Below are 20128 nucleotides of genomic sequence, written 5' to 3' on the forward strand. Positions count from 1 at the left end.
ATCAGTTTTTATTGAACCAGAGGGGATTATAGATAAATTCTCTTTATTACATTATTTCATTTACTTTAATAATACTAAGTGAAAGATAAAGTACACACCAGAAAGCCTATTTTTTTTACATTAAATAAAGAGCTCGATTTAACTCAGTTTGTCCTTTTTCTCTTTTCACCATTCTTCTCTTTTTAGAGCAAGGTGCTTTTTCTTCCTTACTTGTCTCAGTTATCGCTGCCTTGGCTCATTGGAATTCACAGATGAGATTGGCTGAGTGGCATCACATGACATGATTTACAACGTATGCAATTGGTCTGTGAGTTTCCTGGGCTGTTAAACCAGTGACGTGAGGCCTGGAGAAGTTGCTCCGGTTAAAATAGAAACGCTCTGTCAGGATTTGACTACTCTAAATGATTTATTGGTTATAGGTCCAGGTCTGGATAGGTCGGCGTCTTCCTAAGGGCCTGAGATGAGAGTTCAAATGTGAAACGACCCAGCCATTGTGTGTGTGTGTGTGTGTGTGTGTGTGTGTGTGTGTGTGTGTGTTTTCATGTGCTTATTCTCTGACATGCTGCGATAAAAAAAAGAAATGTAGGTCAAAGATGAACAATTTGCAAATGAGGTGGAGAAAGCAGAGGGTGACTGGGACAGAGCTGCATGACTGTAGGTCATATAGGTGTGTGCTCAGTGTATTGTTCTTTTCCCAGTGGCCATTTTTAGAGAGCACTCTGCGTAATGAGCTGAGCCGCGCGACAGGGATGGGCCTGCATCACTATGTCCTGCACGGCCAAGATCACACAGGCATCAGGCTTCTACTCACGCACACAGACACACACGCAAGCTGTCATCGTCTGTGGGCCTGAGTATGTGTGTGTCGGTGTTTGTGCAGCTGACAGAGGACAGTAGGGCGGGGGGGAGAAGGTTTAAGTATGACGAGGCCTCCCTCCTTCCTTGTGTTTGCGTTTGATCAGTTTTGCTTGCTGCATCGGTCGCCCCCCCCTCCTTGCATATCCTCGATCAGGTACTCGCCTCACTCTTCAGGACGCAGGACAAATCATTTAATTCACTTAATGAGTCTTTCTTAACACTCGACCGGGGTTGCGGTTCTCTCCATCGTCCGGCTCCGGCTGCTCCCCACCTTCTTGTCCTCCTGTGAGAGCGAAGCCGCAGAGAGGAAAGGTTTGCCAAGGGTCATAAATGTCTTATATGTTTAGCTTCCCTCAATGTTTAAAATAGCTTTGCTTCCTAGCCACCTTCATAAATTTCATATAAATCCACTTTTTTTTTTTTTGCCGGAGCCAATATTCATAATCCAAACACAAAAACTTGGCTTCCCCCCCCCCCCCCCCGAGCTTGGCAGGGAACCACAAAGGTGCAATTTGCTGCTGATGTGATTAAATAAACCAGTGCTTATATCCGCGCGGTGACGTGTCCTCTTAATCTCTCCCTCTGAAGTGTGTCGGATTTTTCAAATCAGCTTTGCCATTGTGTAAGCCTGATTTCCTTGCGACTCAAAGGGTGAATGAATTGGAGGGGTTACACAGTGAGAGTGAGTCACTATCAAAGCTGTATTTGTGCGGGGATGTGTGTGTTTGTCTGCCCTGACTGGCTGCCTGTGGATGTGCATGTGTGCCACTGTGTGTGAAGTGAGGCAGCAGTAGCAGGGTTATGAATCACATCAAACACACACATAGTGACACCAGATCAAACACACACTCTCACACACACACAGAGACTGGCTGCACTGGACAGAGCTGAACGGCCCCGACCGGGTGCGACTTTGATCGTCACCACAACATCCGCTCCTCCACTCCGGCTCCGCCTTTCTTCCTACTCCACCTTCCAACGTGCCCCACAGGACTCTTACCCGGGACTCGTGTTACTCTCCGCTCACGTCTTCAAATAGAGCTCTGCAAACACCGAGGGTCCCCGTGTTGTAACTGGACACTGGATGTGTAGGATCCAGATCTGGAGACTGCAGATGGGCTCTGGGTCTCTGAAGGGAGGGTTGTGGTTTATGCAGTGGCCATGAGAATAATGACACTCTAATTATATACGTTGAGTTGTGAGCATGTGTGACTGGTGCAGGTTGCTCTGTGCAGAATGTGCGGTTATTCTCCCCCTGCTTTAATCTTGATGATACATTTCTTGAATGTAATTTCTCTCATTATTCCTAATGATGGAGTTTTGTTTCCAATCATCCCTGAAACAGTATTTCTAGCCATGTAAGTAGTGGAGGCGTTTCACTCCTTCTTAGAAAATATAGACCAGTCTCTCCAGGCAATTTATGGTCCTTTTACTTTTCAGTGGGCCAAGGTCCTGCAGAAAGAGACGAAGATTTAAAACTCCCCACTACAAGGTCAGTGGATTAGTCTCCTCACTGAGGAGGTTATCAGACATGTCTACTTGTTTCATTTGTCAGTACGATTACACAAACACTACTGGACAGATTTCTATGAAACGTGGTGTAAGGAAAGGACGTAGGCCGAGGAAGACCCCAGAAAATCTTGAGACAGATGCGGACAAATGTGTTTCACTTTCTTTAACGTTGGGGTCTCTGACATTTTCACTGATTTCCCAGGGAATAATTCATGCAGCTTGATGATAAAAAGGAATTTGATGCAGTTTGACTGAATATAAGGGTGGAGTCCCGGACTAGTTTGTGTGTGTGTGTGTGTATAAAGAAAATACTCAGCCTCGACCTTTTCATCCAGATGTGCAGTGATACTTCCTGTGTGATGTAAAAATGATATTCTTATAATACTATGTAAAATAGTTAAATATCACTTTTAAATACACATGTTCACAATATGTCCAGGAATAAATAAAGAGACAATGCAGTGCAATTAAACAAGTTCAAATCACTGCAGGTGACAACGAGACAGTCAGATGCAGGAAGCTGACGGATTGAAATGTCTCACGAGGGCAGCAGGTCTAATCCACTCAGTTTTAACTCATCAAACCTTGTTAGACATCGTCAGGCTCATCAGCCCAATGAGCAACATGACTTCACTGTAATAAGAAAAGAGCTTCCAGTAACATTCTCTGAAACAGACTGAAGAATTTCTTTAGTAGCTGGTGAACGGAAAATCATGAGATACTTTCACGAGTGTGTGACCATTTATAGAAGATATAACTTAACGTGAATATTCTTCACATACAAACAAATAGTAGGTTTTTGAATAGATTCCAACACTCTTTGAATTGTTGCTCTTAAATTTTATTCTCAATTCCCCAGATGAAGCAATTTACAACATTTTACAGCTTTTCTCCGAGTCGTCAAAACCCACCAAGTTCCCAGACATTAACAACCATACAGGGTTAGTTTTTTTGTAGAGGCCTTGCAGCATAATGCAAAAACTACATTTTAAGTATGTGAGCTGGATCTAATTTAAGAAGATTGTTGGGCCTCGACCCTTTTTGACCTAAAAAAATAGATTTAAAGTTCATTTTTTTGTTATTTCCTACCACTTAACTTATGTACATAAGTGTCTGAATCTTCCAACAATGTGGTTGGTCTTAATCGATAGCTCCTTACTATTGGCCCTCAGCCCTAAGTGTCTCTGTATAACCCAAATCATAACAGATGCCACTTTGCTGTGATGAGTCTGAATTTCTCTCAGTGCTCTGGACATGGTGTTTGGTCATCTCCTCCACTACAGGCCCCGGCTGCCTCTCCTTTAGAAAGGCTGACGACGATGCCTCTCACTATGGAAATGTGTGAAGAAGCTTTGATGCTTAATTCACATCAGGTTTTTTTCTCCAGAGGACGTGTCCAGTTCCTCGGCTCGCTCACACCTTCCCCTCTCTGCAGCCCTCTGCCCCCTGCGCACTGGGTCCGATCGATCCAACCACGTCTCCCAGTCCCGCATGTCATCTTTTTTCTTTGACACAGCTCTCCTCTCTCCTCTGCTTGGTATTCTGGGGTGGGAACGCATGCACCATCGCAGACCCATCAGCCGCGATCGGAATGCTGCACCACGGCTCCGGGAAATGGAGGGATGAGAAGAGGGAGAGGTGGACTGAGAGAGAGAGAGAAGGAGAGAGAGAGAGAGGGCAGGTCAGCGGCTTGTCCACATCCTTCTGGGACCAAAGCCTCAGACTGACAGAGGGAGAGAGAGGAGGAGGAGGAGGAGGAGGAGGGTGTGAGAAAGGAGAAAGGGAGAGGACGAGAAGAGTAGAGAGGAGCTTTTTATTTTTTCAGTGGCCACTTTAGTTTATATGCAGTTTCTGTTAAATCAGCCTCAGTGGGACATTCAAGGAACATGCAAGGTCTAAAACTCCCTTTTATTTAGAGCTCAAATGATATGATGAGTGATATCAAGTATTGATATCTGTGCCTTTTCATTATGTAACTACAATGGCACTCAGTGAGGAGCATTCCTCCGCCAAGGCCCGACAGGCCGCTTAAATTAAAACAAACCTTATAGCTGAAGGCACATCAGGATTCTGAGCTACATGTTGGAAGTATCTCGTTTTGTTTCTTACAGCAAACCACATTTAATCCACTAGATTTCATTTCAAATCGGCACAGATTTTTTAACACACTTAGAAATCTCTGCAAAACAGATGGGACAAGCAAATTAAAAAATACCTTCACCAGTTTGACTCTACAGGAACCAGTAAGGGAACAAAAGTCTGATAAATAAAACACAAAAGTTTGTCAACACTCAAAAGCGAAGGACAATCTAGCTCTTACCTTTTTTGTTTGTACTTTTAACATTATGATTGTGTAATGTCATTATTTGTGATGAGTCTGTATCCATCCAGCATTCGCCCTTAAACCTGGAGTCACTGAATTTATTTATTGTTTTTTTTTTTTGGGGGGGGGGGGGCAGAAACGTGTCAATGGTTCAAACAACATCATTCATTTAGAGATGTGGTTCTGGCCACAACAACTTAAGTACTTAATCTGCTCTTAAGCGTTCCAATGTGTCACTACATTCACCACCTGTTTGGTGCCAGGCAGGTTGTTTACAGCAGAGAGGATATGCAGACACCAGCATCAGCAATGTCTCTAATACTGCAGCGACTATATAATTGTGTTTTTTTTAAATACACTGGTATCAGATCAGTACTCATATCACCCATTATACAAAGTCCAGGTATCAGAATAAGTACTGGGAAGAGAACAACGGCATTGGAACATCTGTAGTTTACACTGGAAATCTAATAGACCCCAGAATCCTTTATTGTCTTCAGCTGTTGATAATGGTGTCTGTCTATTTACTTGTTTTTGTTGCACATATCTTGGTGTTGTCAACTTGGTGGATGTGTTACACTTCCTAAGTGTACAGACATGCAATCCAACAAACTAAGTGTTGGATTTAGTTTGTTTGTTTCAGTTTGAGTATGACGTTTTTCTTCGAGGGTTTTACACCCTTAAGATATTCAAAGTACCAGTTTGAAACGCGTTTTTTCTTCCCGGACAACCCTGTGCAAAGGGGTTTTCATCACACATTCTTTTGTAACATAGACTATATATTTGTATTTTTATCATCAGCTGACTCTCGTCTCTTCAGCCTGCTCATCATCCCTTCCCTCTTCCATCTCCTGTCAGAGCAGAGGGAGACCCGGACGAGTCACTGATCATATCGATGTTTTCTCTCTTCTTCATTCATCCCTCTCTTTCTTTCGCGCTCGTCCTCTCCAAAGCCTCTCTGTGTGTTCTCCCCCATGGCTTCCACCTACAGCAGCGCGTTGCCTTGGTAATTACCGGTTGTCTTAAACAGACAGATCGAATAAGGGAGAGTGACGGGCAATTTTCCCAGAGCCTGTTTTCCCTGTGTGTGTGCACGCAACTCCCTTTTCTTGTGCGTGTTCTGTATGCACGCTCCTTTACTCCGCTCCAACTCTTTCAGGCTTCCTCCTCTCTCCTTCCTGTGAGTTTGCGGTTGTGCATGGCTGAGTTTGTGTGTGTGTGTGTGTGCGTTTGTGTTTATGTGTGTGTGTGAGTGCAAGGTGGACTTGGGGAATTACCTGACAGAATGTGTTAGTTCAGGATGGGAGTGGGACAGTCTCATCTCCTGCTCTTGTGTCGGCCATTTGTGATGTCAGATGTCACTCTTGCCTTCCTCGGGTGCCCAAGAGGGATCACTGCCCCCCCCCCACCAAAAACCTAGCACCGCAATGGAGTCAAGCAATGGGATGTTTCTTTCCTCAAATTAGGGAGTGAGGGGAAAACAAGGGAGGCGCAGCAGCTGGGTGTTACGATACGTAGTCACCTACTCGCTTTGTTGTGTCATCCAATTAATTGTCTCCGCTCTCTTTCAGGCCGGAATGATCAGGACGGAGCAAGAGGAGTTTTTTATCGAGCCGGTGGAGAAGGGCGATGGAGTCATCGAAGAGGAGGCGAAGGGAGGAGAAGGAAGGACGCACATCGTCTATCGCTCCTCGGCTGTGAAGAAGGCGCCCATTGGCGGCGAGGCGGCAGACTTCCATGCCAGAGGTCAGTCTGCGGCTCGCACAGGCACACTTCATTTCAACCTAGAGTTCCTGATGAACCAACGAGAAAGTGAAAGATTTCTCGTTGGGTCAAAGATTGTCTTGCAGATTTTGACATTTTGCCAGCTTCATTTTTATCTCCTGTAAATTCCGCGCAGGTCTCCAAAATGATCAGCTGTTTTACTGATCAGCGTCAGACATTGTTATTTACAGAACTGCGTCGTACAGCTAGGTACTAATGCAACATATCGTTTGCTAGCTAAGATTATTCTGATTCCACTGATGTAAACCATTTCAAGATCCGATCACCTCAAGGAAAACACCTAGACATGCGCTTAGGAAAAAATCGGTCAAATATTCCATTTCTGTGGTATTGTTATCAAATTTGAACTTTGTCTAGTCAAGGCTTCATGCTAGGGTCCCATTGTGTTTTCCAGCTCATAAGTCCGAGCTAGAGTCATCTGCAGGCATCTGTTTAATAAAAATATTCAGGCGGAAATAAAAAAACCTTCTACTTAAATGTGTGCTAACTGCTATTACTCAATGCCAGTAGCACTTAGAGTGATTCTGACTGTTGCGGGGGAAAGTTCAGAATGTTTACTTTCAAAAGAGACCAAGATCATGCATGTACTCCAAATGGTTCAAGAACAGCTTTCAATTTACTTTGGGTATTCCTCAGACAGGCGTTTTAGGCGAATCTCACCCGCCTCTTAAGAGGTTTTTAAAGCATTGTTCCCTCATACACACCTGATTATATAATCACATCTCACTATTGTATGAAAACAGTGTGAGGCACAGTGTGAGCGCAGCCCGCTGTCAAACAGATTACACCCACACGCACTCAGACACATCCTCCTGTCACTGCACTAATTTTCTAGTGAGGATTGGTAACACCCTCCTCTTTTAGATTCATCCACTGCTTTAACAATTAACAGCCATCGCCCGAGTCTTTGCTTTTTCTCAGCGCGCCTGCCTCAATCGTTCCCTCCACAGATGAAATAAATGAACAAACAAACCACAAGAGGGAACATTATTTTAGAGGAAGCGATTGTTTAGTGCCTGACGAAGCCTGTATCCGCTCGGATTAGAGGGAAGAATTTGTATTCAAAGAGGCTTTAATACTCGAGATGCGAACGTCATCACAAAAGCAAAATCATATTTTCATCCCGACAATTCATCTCCGCGTTTGTTTTCATTTGTGTTACGGTCGGAGGCTTATTTATTCAGAATGAAATTAGAAAAACAAAATCTGGCTGTGAATAGTTATGAAACTGATAATGAAACATTTCCTCAGAGGACGAGATGAGGGGTTGCACTTGAATCATATTAATCAAACGAATTTATCGCACATGGTTTTGTTTTACTTTGTCTTTTAGCTGAAGTAACACAAATTTGAAGTTTGCAATCTAGATGTATTTGTTATTGATTTTTAACTCAAACCACTAATCCTAAGCAGAGAAATTGTCTTTTTAATCGTACATTTCCAGGGCCCTTTGTGGTTCTACTCTGTTTCAGCAACTCCCTACAGTAACACAAACTTGTAAAAAAGAAAAAAAAAACAGAAACACATGTTCATATCTTTTATTAATCTAAAGTCTGAGTGGAACATCTAATGCACATGAACAGAGAGGATGTAGAGGAGCAGTGTTATAATACACTGTGAGACACGTCCCATCCAATCGACACCCTATGAGACAGAAGAGCAGATTGTACATTGTTAACAATAAGAAAAGAAAAAATTGATGGTAAATGGTATTTTCAGTACTTCTGCGATGCGCGCCTCAGGCTTGTGTCTGTAGAAGCGATCGCTGTGACTGATCCGAGGCCCGAGAGTCAATCACTCGTGACCTCGGCCGGAGTCGGAATCTCAATCTATCCCTCTCAGTCGAAATATTCTCAAAGAACGGAGTCTCCCGTGTTTTGCAGGTGCTTTCGACTGCTTCATAACAAGCGTCTTTCAATAGATGAGATGTGTCCTCCTATTCTGAGCAGTTGATTTAAGAATGTCTAATAATATACAGGGAGAGAGAGAGAGAGAGAGAGAGAGAGAGTTTCCATAGGAACACCCAGTGAGGACAGACTGCATTAGAGTAACACAGATCTGCTCCCACTGTTACTGATACCTGGCAGTACATCCATACACACGCACACACACACACACACACACACACACACACACACCCTGGGAAGGAAAAAAAACTATACGGAAACTCAGACACATATAGGATGTAACCACATTCAGCTTACACAACTCCCTTGATCATTATAATTGTGAACACACACACACACCCATGCTGAATGCACACAGACATGCAGACACACACACACACACATACACACTCACACACACACACACAAACACACACACACACACACACACACACACACACACACACAATACATCTCACTGCTCCTTGTTGCCTTTGAATCCTTCTTTCTAATGAAGAGTGGGGTGCAGATCAATAGCGTAGGATAGGAGCGGCCACAGTGTTTGTGTGTGTTTGTGCGTACGGCGTGGGCATGAGTTCTGTGGTTGTCTGGATTCGAGTGCTGGGATTTTCAAGGCTACACAGACAGACAGACAGACAGACGGACAGACGGACAGACATGCTCCCTGCAGCATTTCATGTGGATCTCTCTTTTTCTTTCTCTTCTCTCTTTTCTCCTTTTGTCCCTTGGTCTCGGTTATTCTCGACCACAGCGTTATGTAAACATACGGTTTTACCTTCCAGTTGTTACATCATTACCACTGTGATATTACAAGCTCATGGACACTTAGGAGGCAAAGTATAGATCCACCTGCCTTTACACTCGTCCCCTTCTTCTTCTGAAGCTTTTCTCCTCCCTCCATCCTCCACTCGAACCAAATCATATTCTGTCCCCTTCTCTTATTTTCTTCTTGCCCTGACAATCACTCCCCAGCCGTAGATCAATCAGGGAAATGGTGAATTAATTAGAAATCAATCAATCATTTCTGGAGATCTCCTTTTGCACGAGCGGGCTCAATCCACAGCCAGTTATTGAATGTTGGACTCATTTCCTGGCTAAAGACAGAGGGGAGGAAGTTATATTTAGCAAGGTAATAGAGGAGCTCAAGAAGGAGAGAAAGAGAGATGAAGACGGAGCAAGATTGATCGGCTTCTCACACCGTAAGCTGAGGAGGTGTGAATCAATGTCCTAAGTGGAGAGAGCAAGCTTTATTATTAATGTGGCACATTTGTCAATTAATCGCTGCGGCGATGGAAAACGAAGGATTTCCATTCATTTTTCGCTCGGCGGCCGGAGAACCATCCTTCAATCTGTCTTCACTTCCACTCTTACAATTTTATTTTATCTCCTTCTTTTATCTCTGGAATTGATCAATGTTCCCTTTGTTCTGCTAATTTTATTTCCTTCCCCGTCTCGTCTCTGTCCAGCTTCACCGAGCTAAACTCTCCTCTCGCTCTCCGCCAGCTGCAGATGTGTGTGTGTGTGTGTGTGTGTGTGTGTGTGTGTTTCTTTTATTTTCTGAGGCTGGACGGTGAAGGTGGAGTTTCGTGTTTTGTCCTGGGAGACTGGACTGTCTGTGTGGGTGTGTTGCTCCAGCTGCGTGCACACCAGCATGCGTTTGTGTGCTAGTGCGGCGCTGTGTGTCCAGGGTACTGAGACATGCCCAGACAGATGGACTACCAGAGGGCTTTTTTCCCATAATCCCCCTCACCTAGTCTGCTACCTTTATTCAAATCTCATATTAATATTGGGCTTAAATGTCACCAGTTTTCAGCATCATCTTTTTTTTTCTTCATACATTTCTCTTCTCTGCACTAAAGAAGCCGCCCTATTGGCTGCTTCACGCCATGTTTTGGTTCCCTGGTATCCGTCTGCTCGGTTCTGAGCTGTCGTACACAGTCAGTTATGGATTTATGATACAAAAATATAGTCCTTTGCAGTCCGACTTGTTTTCATTGACATTTCAGCTGCATTGTTGTCGTGTCAGAGAGGCTCCCTGCAGCCTCTGGGGCGAAGAGATCGCAATTAGGTGGTGGGCTGCCACTGGGCGGAGGACTGAGGCAGCTACACGGGACCTGATGCGTCTGCACAAAACCCCGGATCTGTCCCCCCCCCCCCCCCGAGGCGCTGCTGCCCTGTGCTGTTGTCGAATGTTTTGTTCGGTCGTGCTTTATTGTCCCGGGCAGTGGTGAAGTCGTTAGGTCAGTGTTGTGTCGTTGCTGCTGTAGCCGCATCACACGGCGCCGACACTGTGACGCGTCAGCATCAGACTGGGCTGAGAGGAAGTGGGAGAGGGTCAGACAGAGGCCGGCGGTGCTCGTCACTGCAGCTTTATGTCTGCCTCTCGCATCCCGGAAAATGAAGGGGCCTCCCTCGAGAACCCTCTCTCTCTCTCTTTCTCTCTCTCTCTCTCGCTCTCTCCCTCTCTCGATCCGCACTTTTCCGTCTTGTTCCCACCGGCCTCTGTCCGTGTGACACGAGGACAGTCAAAACGGTGCAAGGTTTTAAGAGGAGTCTCGTGTTTAAGCACTTAGAGATGTGAGCAAACACACGTAAACAACTCATAAATTGCCCCATCCTCAGAGTGTAACAAGGGGATGGGGGGGGGGGGGGGGGGGTCCCAGCCGACACTTTGCAGTACAGCGTGACTCTTGTTGGAATCCCAAATAGCCTCCTGAAAACACTCGGAAGGTGACATTCCTCTGACGTCACCCAAGGCCTATTTAAGGGATTGTGCCAAGAACATCCTCAGAACTTAGTCCTTTGGACCTTTACCACCAATAGCTGGAAGTGAATGTGGACAACTTGGAAGGGAAATCACAGTTTTATTCAGCTGAGGTCTATGGGTATAGGGTCGGAGGTATATGAGGTCTCAAAGAACAGGAGTAGTCAGACCAACCGACCCTGAAGTAAAAACAAAGGATTTATCTTCTATCTACCAAACAGAAAGTCTGTGGCTCACATCTCTTCATCTTTATCCGTATCACACTTGACTTGAGTTGTTAAGGGCCTGAGGAAGTGCAGTGTCAAATTTGGTGCGATTTGGACATGCAAAATATGAAATAATAATAAAATGAGAATTAACAGTGAAACAGCCTCTTTCAGTCAGTGGCGGCCGGGAGGCATGCTAACAGACGAATGGCACACGTCTTCCTCGATGTCCTCGGGTGAACTGCAGCTGTGGTCGAACAACTGGTGGAAATATAATATTTCCCATATTGGACTGACACAGACATTCTCCAACCTGCCAGCCACATCCAGAGAATCAGGTCAAAGCACGACGTTGGTTCTGTCGTTGCAACGCTTAATATATCGAGCTGATGTGAAAAATGTAAAGGTTTTGAACTTGGGTCTGAAGAAAATACACAATTCAAACTTTTATGAAACCGTAAAACAGTAATTTGTTTCACAGACCATTCCAAACAGGCATGTGTACGGACACTGCATTATAGTAATTATAAATGAAAAACTCTGCTGTCAACACAACTTTCCTGTGCATTGACTTTTCAGTTGTGATCACCTCCCGATGTATGATTGAAATCATGTAGCCTCAGTAAACTGTTGACGTGTTCCTAACCTGTCCTAAAGATTCCCTCTTCACAGTTTGCCAGATTAGTGATTTGTTCAAGTATCGAGCCCAGTTCCCGAAGCAGCATATTCCCATTCCAGCAGTGTCTTCCTTTTCACCCTGAAGCAAAGATGTCTGTCTCTGAGCCCTCTGGTATGAATGAGTTCAGGAGCCTTTAGTCGGATGTTTAAAATAAATACTTTTTGGAGGGGAACTCCTTCACAGTTTAGCCGGCTATATAAACAATGTCATTCACCAGGGCTCGCCTGCCTGAGGCCGAGCATTTATAGCAAGAAAAACTAGAGTTTGACTCAGGCTAGGTTTCACAATCTGGAAACATAAACTTCTGTGAACCATTATACTGCGGTTCAATGTTAAATATGTGCTGTGAAGCTAAAGATAGCAGCCCAGCATAAATGTAAATAGTGTTCCGAAGAATGTGTTAATTGACAATTACTCAGCTAAGACTTATACACTCACAATGATTTTAAAACACTTTAAACACATCAAACACTGCACATTAAAACAGTTTATAACTAGGCACTGATATCAGATCACCAGTTTGTTTAGTTCTGGCCACATTCTAGCAGCCGTTGCCGCTGATCGGCGGCACCATACGCCGGTTCACAGCTTGCATCTTTTACCAAACATATGTTTTCTGGAGAGAATAACGTGTAATTCTCTATAATTTGAGTGTGATATTGGGCAGCAGGGATCCACTTCGGATCAGCAGTGTGCATCAGTGCATAAACAGGCGTGCTCTCAGCCGAGCAGAAGCACACACACACGAAAGACAAAACATATGAACGCACTCTCACGTATACATCGTACACGCACACACACTCACACACACACACACACACACACACACACAGTATATATGTGTGAACTGGCCCAGGTGTGCCTCTGGGAGGAAATTACAGTGCTAGGAGGGGAAGTATTCCAGCAGACAGCTGCTTCCTCTCTCCCACTATGTGGCCACTGGCTCTATCCCTGGAGAGCACGACTGGCTTATTACCACACTGAGCATGTGTGTGTGTGTGTGTGTGTGTGTGTGTGTGTGTGTGTGTGTGTGTGTGTGTGTGTGTGTGTGTGTGTGTGCGTGTGTACGCAGTCATGCATTGCTGCGTGTGTGTGTGTGCTCCCCCGTGCGTTTGCAGGTTTTATTTCTTGCCTGTTTTACCCATGACTGACTGACAGCATTTGTGCGTCTGCTGGTGTGTAAGTGTGTATTTGTGAGTGTGCCTGCGCGGTGTCCCTTTGTGTGGTTTCTCCCTCCGGCTCATCCGACTCTTCACCTGCTAGTAAGCTCCCAGCAGGCCCTCCAATGAGCCGTCACTCTGTGTGCCCCGGCGCTGCCTCTAAAAAGAGCAGGACTCCGGGGATAATAGCAGGGTGCGGCTGACCCCTGCTCCTGTCTGCTGCCGTCACTGCTTCACTGACCCACACACACCGTCTGTGTGTGGGTCTGTGTGTGTGTCTGTGTGTGTGTGTGTTGGTGTCTGTCTGTCTGTGAGACAAAGAGAGAGAGTCGGTAGAGGACGAGGTGGAGAGGAAGAGAAGCCTCTGAGGGATGAAGAGGAATAGTGTTATTACAGCCTTAGTGATTGAGAGAGCGTCACTATAATTAGGGTGATCATAGTGTTCTGAAAAGATTAGCACCTTCTGAGCCTCGGCTGGATCGCTGTCATACTTTCAGAAACAGACCCTTGACTGAAAAATCCTGCTACATAGTGCGTGTCCTTGTATTTTGATATTTAAAGTGAACAGTAATCGGCGTGCACGACCAGAGTTCAGGATCAAGTTGTGAGTAGCATTAAAGCTAAAGTTATTATAATTATTGATATAGAACAGGGATTAAGTGTTGGGTTAGAATATTTGAAATGTATATGTGTGTATATGATTACATTGTAAAACCGTATCATTAGATGGTATATCTGTCTACTCTTAGCCAGGTGATTAGTCTGAGTCTTTTTTTGTTCCAAAAAACTAACTTTTTAGCCATGTTAAAATATACATCTGGTGTTTTTATAGGATTCAATAAATATTATTCAGCAAAATAAGCAGTCAATGCTACTGGCTGACCTTTGAGCTGCAGAGTACCAGTGAAGTGTCGAAAGAAAAAGACAAGTCAGGCAGCCAGAGTTCCATAATTCACATACTTAGGGAACCAATCTGGTCATCTTGCGGTGCTGGGCTTCTCTTACGTGGAGGAGGAGGGAGAGTTAAATATCAGTTATTTGCAAGCTAATTTATAGTTCGCTAAATCAGAGCTGGAGTTCGGGACCAAAGTTTTTCAAACATTCGTAACTGTTAAGTAACGTAATCTAGCAAAAGTCTTGAGTGATTTATGACCATTATGTCTCTGTAATTGTAGAGAGTGAAACATGACGCACATTATCTCTCTGACACGTCAACTCGTTTGGGCAACCCTGTACGATATATCCTCTGTTTCTTTATCTTCTGGTTTGAACATGTCCGTGTGACTCCGGTGTTACTGCTCACCGTCGTGCAGCTCGCTGAAACAAAACAGAAAACAAGCAGCAGCAGGTTTGTGTGTTCGCCGAGCGGAGTCGGGGCTGCAGGCGAGCAGCTGAGGGCTTAAAGCTGGGGGCTCATTTGCATATTCATAAATCTGTGAATACTAAATGAGGCAAAGGTGTAGAGTTACATCAAAACCTTTTCAAGGCCATGAAGGGATTTTATTTTAGAGCGGGGGGGGGGGGGGGGGGGGGGGGGGGGACCTTTTAAATATGTCATTTTGTGGCACAGAGTTTTTAGTGGTTTAATAAATGTCAGGAGAGGAACTTTTAACCGTGGAACAGAGAAATAGTTTATATGCTTGGTTTAAAATAATAAATAAATAAGATAATTATGTTTAATTGATAACAAGGCCAGTAAACCATACTCGGCCTGTGATGTAAATCATAATTTTTAGAAAATAAAATCATCATCCATGAAATTTTAAGAGCAACACGCAGTATCTGGACTATGATTATGTATATGATGTAATAATATCATAGAATGTTAATTATTTAGTAAGCCATGGGGTTCGCACACACTCAGCAGGTACAGTTATGTGACTACAGTTACATGCAGCAGACCTCCCTGGAGGTGCCCAGTGTTCTGTGTTAGCATCAGTTATGTAACCAGTCAACCTCAGGGACAGAAGCTCATGGAAGATGAGATGGCGTGTGACTTCCTTCCTCCCACTACTGTCACAGGGCCGCAAACACACTCTGTATGCACGCACAGACACACACACACACACACATAGTGTTAAATATGGCGCTACTCAGAGAAGTGTGGGAGCTGCTGCCGTCGCTGAATAAGCTTCCTTGATGTGCACACTTGAGCAGGACATTGTTTTCTCCCGTTAAAGCTTCTATTCAACCATGGTGGGAAAAAAACCTATATTTTCTGTTATTTTGTCTTGATTGTATAGCTCCACGTCAAAGGGAGATTTAAACCTTTATCATAATCGTACAGTTCGGTGACCACCCAGCATCGAAATAAACTCAGCTCTAATCAGCCAGAATAAGGAATGTAAACACCAGGTCATGCAGGGCCTTTAAACTGCAAAATAATGGTCCTCGGTATATGAGCAGCCACTCACCAGAACACAAAACAGTTGGTTAATGTAGTCGTGTAAGAGGATGTAATACTGTGGCAGCAGATTCAGAGGTTAATGGAGCCTCTCATGTGAATGAGGCTTTCATTGCTCTGGAGACCCAAATACTTTCACTGCTATTACTGCAGTTTCTCCGCTCTGTCTGTGTGTTTCAGTGTGTGTGTGTGTGTGTGTGTGTGTGTGTGTGTGTGCGTGTGCGTGTGCGTGTGCGTGCGTGTGTGCGTGTGTGTGTGTGTGTAGTAGTAGTTATCTCCTTCAGTGCAGAGTAAACATGTTCCTCAAGTGCAAAATCATTAGAGTCGTAGAGAAGTGTGTGGTTTTGCTCTCTTAGATGTTTGTGTCTGTGATGAAATCTATTTGCATGAAACTGTGTATTAAATATAATTTTTTTATATCCTAAAGCCAGAAATATCAAGGAGCAAAAAAATAAGCTTTGCCTTTATACTTTCTAAAAAAGACCGAACTGAGAGTCCAATTATCACCTTTCTTTTGATCTTTTAATTAAAAGATCAAATGATCTTCATTGTTAGAAGGAGTTTACCCAGTTCCATCTGGTGACATGTGACCTCATGCAGTAGCTGCACCATTAGCACCATGAGCACTTCTTATCTGTAATGGCTTCTTACGTGTTGAGATCTGTTGACCTTGGATTATTTTAAAACAAATCAATACATTTTATTTTGATGAAAAACTCAATGTCTCCAGCAGAAATGATTGTTAAAACCCAAAAGCAAAGTTGGATATTAATAACACATGGATTGGGTTAATCAAAATATACAAGTGAATATAAAGGATAAAATAAAAACTTTTAGCATTTTGATAATGTACCAAGGTGGCCACAGCATCGCTCTGCCTCTACTTTTAAGCATGGGTTCCACATTTTATTTTTAAATTAGTTTTGAAGACTAATCTGCGGTTGTCACAAACAAAGCCGGGCTACATTTCTGTTTGCACGGCGGCAATAATGCAGAGCGCTCCGTGTAGCGAGAAGGAGATTGTCAAAGTGGGGTGTGCGCCTCATGGCTGCTGTCTGATTAGCAGAGTGATGTGTGGCGGTGGGAGTTTGTTAGGCTGCAGTTCATTTGCTGCTGCGCCCCCTAGGGAGGTTTAATTGAATAAAACACAGGCCCATGCTTCTTCATTCAATGATGTCTACAGTACGAGCCATGAGCACCGAGGACTGACACTAATGGCTCAGACGGCTCGTACGTTAAAAAAAAAAACAGGTCGGACAGGTCATTGATGGATGGATTTTTTTAGATTTATCACCTTAAATGTGAGGATCATGTGGATCTCGCTAAGAGCAGTCGGATGAGGAGAATTTCCAATCATGTCCGTCCATGTCCTCAGTTTCTCTCTCCCACTGGCGGACATGTCTTGTGGCATTATTCTGATACGTTCCGATTTAGCTCAAATAAAAGTGGAGAAAGGTGGCAGAGATGAGAGGATAGAGAGAGGGAGGAGAAAACAAAGCCTGCTTAGAGCTTAGCAGGAGCTGAAAATACACATTTGTCGTTCTGTTTACTGCACCCGATGAACCGGAGTGACTGTCACATCCCGACGGGTCGTGTGCTGTTTGTCCTCATGTCGTTGATCCCTGACCTTTAATGATGTATGCATGTGTGGAGCAATTACAGTAACAGTGTCGGTCGGAGGCTCACTAAAGCCTGAGTTATTGGTCTTCATTTTTCAGAGCCACAATCAACTAATGACACTTTTTAATTGTGTTTTTCTTGTCTCACACACTCTGTTCACACCCTGTGTATTGTGGCTGCAGCAGCATGATTAAGCCTCTGTTGAGTTGCTGAGAAGCCGAGCAAGGCGATATGCCTCATCGAGAAATGGATACCATAATTAATTGTAATTGAGGGGAATTGAAATTCAATAGAAACATGTAGAGCAATTTTGTTTATTATAGCAGATTACCCTTAATATAACGCCTTAATTAATTAACAGAATTACGAATTGTGGTGGAGTGAAAGTAATAGCTTATAGAGCGGGTTAGTCTGTCCACTGTGTGCTTGTGTACATGTGTCTAGTGCACACGTGCAACGTTACTGTGCACATGTTAACGTCACCTTGAGGACCACAAAAGAAAAATAACACAATAGAATGAAAAACCAGATGTTTCAAAACGCACCTGCACGGATGTGTTTCTTAAACTCTGTCAGTCCCAGTCAATGCCCACACACAACAAACTGTAATCAATGACATGAATTCCTTTTGGCTGTAATTTTGGTGAAATACTTGGGGGGAAATATCACTGTGCATATGCTTTTTAACCAGGACCACAGTCTTTCCCTGACATTAACAGCGTGTTTCAAAGATAACCATTAAAACATAAATCATAAAGGATGGACACAAAGGCCAAAAACTCAATCAGCCTCTCACGTAGTAACCTGAAGGTGCCCTTGAAGGAACAGAACCTCAGACAGAGTCAGAGCGAGGAGAAAAAAGGTTTATTAAAACCTTTAAGTAGTGCAACATATCAAATATACTGAAACTGTCAGGAGTTGCTGTGAAATACATTATTTTGAATTGGTAATGAGCGGTTTGCACATATGTTTCCTATTTAATGGTGTGTAAAAAAAAAAAAAGTAACCTGTCTGACAATAAATTTACACAAAGTGAATTTGAGATGTGAGGTTTTCTCGGCTCTAAGTGAGCGGTGAAAAGCAAATGCTCTGAGTACATTCAGGACGTATGCTAATCCAGTTTTGCTATTTTAACGACAGGGCAGAAGATCGCCGCGCCAGACTTATGATTCAAGAGGTTGTACTTAGTGTCTTCATTAATCATGGGTGTGTTTTGCGCTTAACATGCAATAAAGATTCCCGTTAAAAGCTCCTGTGCACTATGGCAGATTCATACCTAAATTGTAGATATGCTAGGTAGTAAGAGAAATGGCTTCTTAGTGGAGGAACTTTCACTTTGCCCACGAGCAGGTCATCTGTGTTTGAAACGAGCAGAGTGTCCGTACGATGCGAATCCACTCATGTAGACGTATATTGCTAGCCCTGTAAAAAAGATCGCTTTCTGCTGCCTCATAATAGCGATACACACGCTACATTTTGAGAACAACACACCCATGAACGCTCAGGTGCATAAACTATATACAACGGGAAACTGAATGGGGAAATAACAATTGCATCGATCTGAAACTAGCAAAGACGCTTGTTCTTCCTCTTCTGGTGTGAAATCTACTTTAACTGGGGGGGGGGGGGGGGGGGACTCAATAAACGAATAGTTGGGACACATACCACAGGTTCAACTTTACTCTCTCCCTTTGCTCTCACCCTCTTCCTGTCTCCCCTTCACTATATCTATGAACATATATGTGAATAGAAGAGCCTTCAGTAGAGCTCATACCTCCGCCAAGGCCCAATAGCTGCACCAAGCTGTACACAGACGTCAGTCCCCGAAACATGTCTGATTTGTTTGGGAAATCAGTGAGAATGTTCAAAAACTCAATGTTATAGGGTGAAATAAAATTCCTCGATTTGCTTCCAGATCCACACCAGAATTTAAAGCTGGTGGTTTGGTCTAGTGGTTTTGGTGTAATGCTGCTAATAGACAAAACAAATGCAGAGGAAAACTTTCCTTGTCAGGGGTAAAAATGCCCCGACAAAATTCCACATTATTCAGATTAGATTTACTTTGCAGTGTTTGTTTGATGCTGCTCAGAGAGCCCCACAGGAGGGGTTTGTTCATGAGGATTCACTTTGCTTTAAAGTGAGGTCATCTGCATCTGAGGAGCCCGTGATGTCGTTGAGCCACTGGTTTCCACAGTCTGGAGGACCTGACTGTGGAATCCCTTTTTGCTTCCATATAACGTTTCCACTGCAGCTGTGGTCACAATCACGCTGAGACAATTACCGAGCGTGCTGGCAAGTCCTCGGTGTCGTGTGTGTGCTGTCACAGTGTCGCTCCGTGGAGTTGAGAGGGAGATGGATCATCGGCCGCAGCAGATGTGCTGACGCCAGAGAAAAGTTAGTTCCCATCGCTGGCATATTACCCAGGCTCCCCCTGTGATCCCTCTCGTTCTCCTGCATTCCTGCCACTGCTCAGAACTCTGGGAGATTTCTGCAAGGGCTCCCAGTCAAGCCAACAAACCCCATAGTTCTGGCTCGTGATCACAAATGTGTGTTACTTCTACTCACACGCTGCTTCACACACAGCAGCTCAACTCCTCCCTTTTCTTGCCCTTGATTTTTCCTTTTGACCTTGATTCCTCTGCTTTTTCTTTCTGTTCCCTGAACTGCCCATCTGTCATCTCTCCCTTGTAAATTAGTGTCGTAAATTCTTCTTAGATAACTGGATAACCACTGTTACAAATGGCGGGCTCTGCCACACACTCTCTTCCAGCTCTGGCTGTCATTAACACTCTATGTAATGTTGTGAAACTGGTCAGATATTTGCTAAAATGTAGGCGCAAAGTGATTATGTGCAGCAGACGTCCACCTACACAATCAGTGGCGGATATAGACATTTGGGGGCCCAAGGGC

The 20128-nt window shown here is 44.1% G+C and overlaps 1 protein-coding gene across 1 annotated transcript in view; it reads left to right on the plus strand.

Annotated features, from left to right (window-relative positions):
- LOC128446449 (A disintegrin and metalloproteinase with thrombospondin motifs 2) overlaps nucleotides 1-20128 on the plus strand; it is a 109758-nt gene that overhangs the window by 42970 nt on the left and 46660 nt on the right. Inside the window, exon 3 of the mRNA XM_053429493.1 lies at nucleotides 6265-6439. Coding sequence (XP_053285468.1) covers nucleotides 6265-6439 — 175 coding nt within the window. The remainder of the gene's footprint in view (nucleotides 1-6264; nucleotides 6440-20128) is intronic.

This window comes from Pleuronectes platessa, chromosome 8 (assembly GCF_947347685.1).
Source record: "Pleuronectes platessa chromosome 8, fPlePla1.1, whole genome shotgun sequence".
NCBI classification, from domain to species: Eukaryota; Metazoa; Chordata; class Actinopteri; order Pleuronectiformes; family Pleuronectidae; genus Pleuronectes; species Pleuronectes platessa.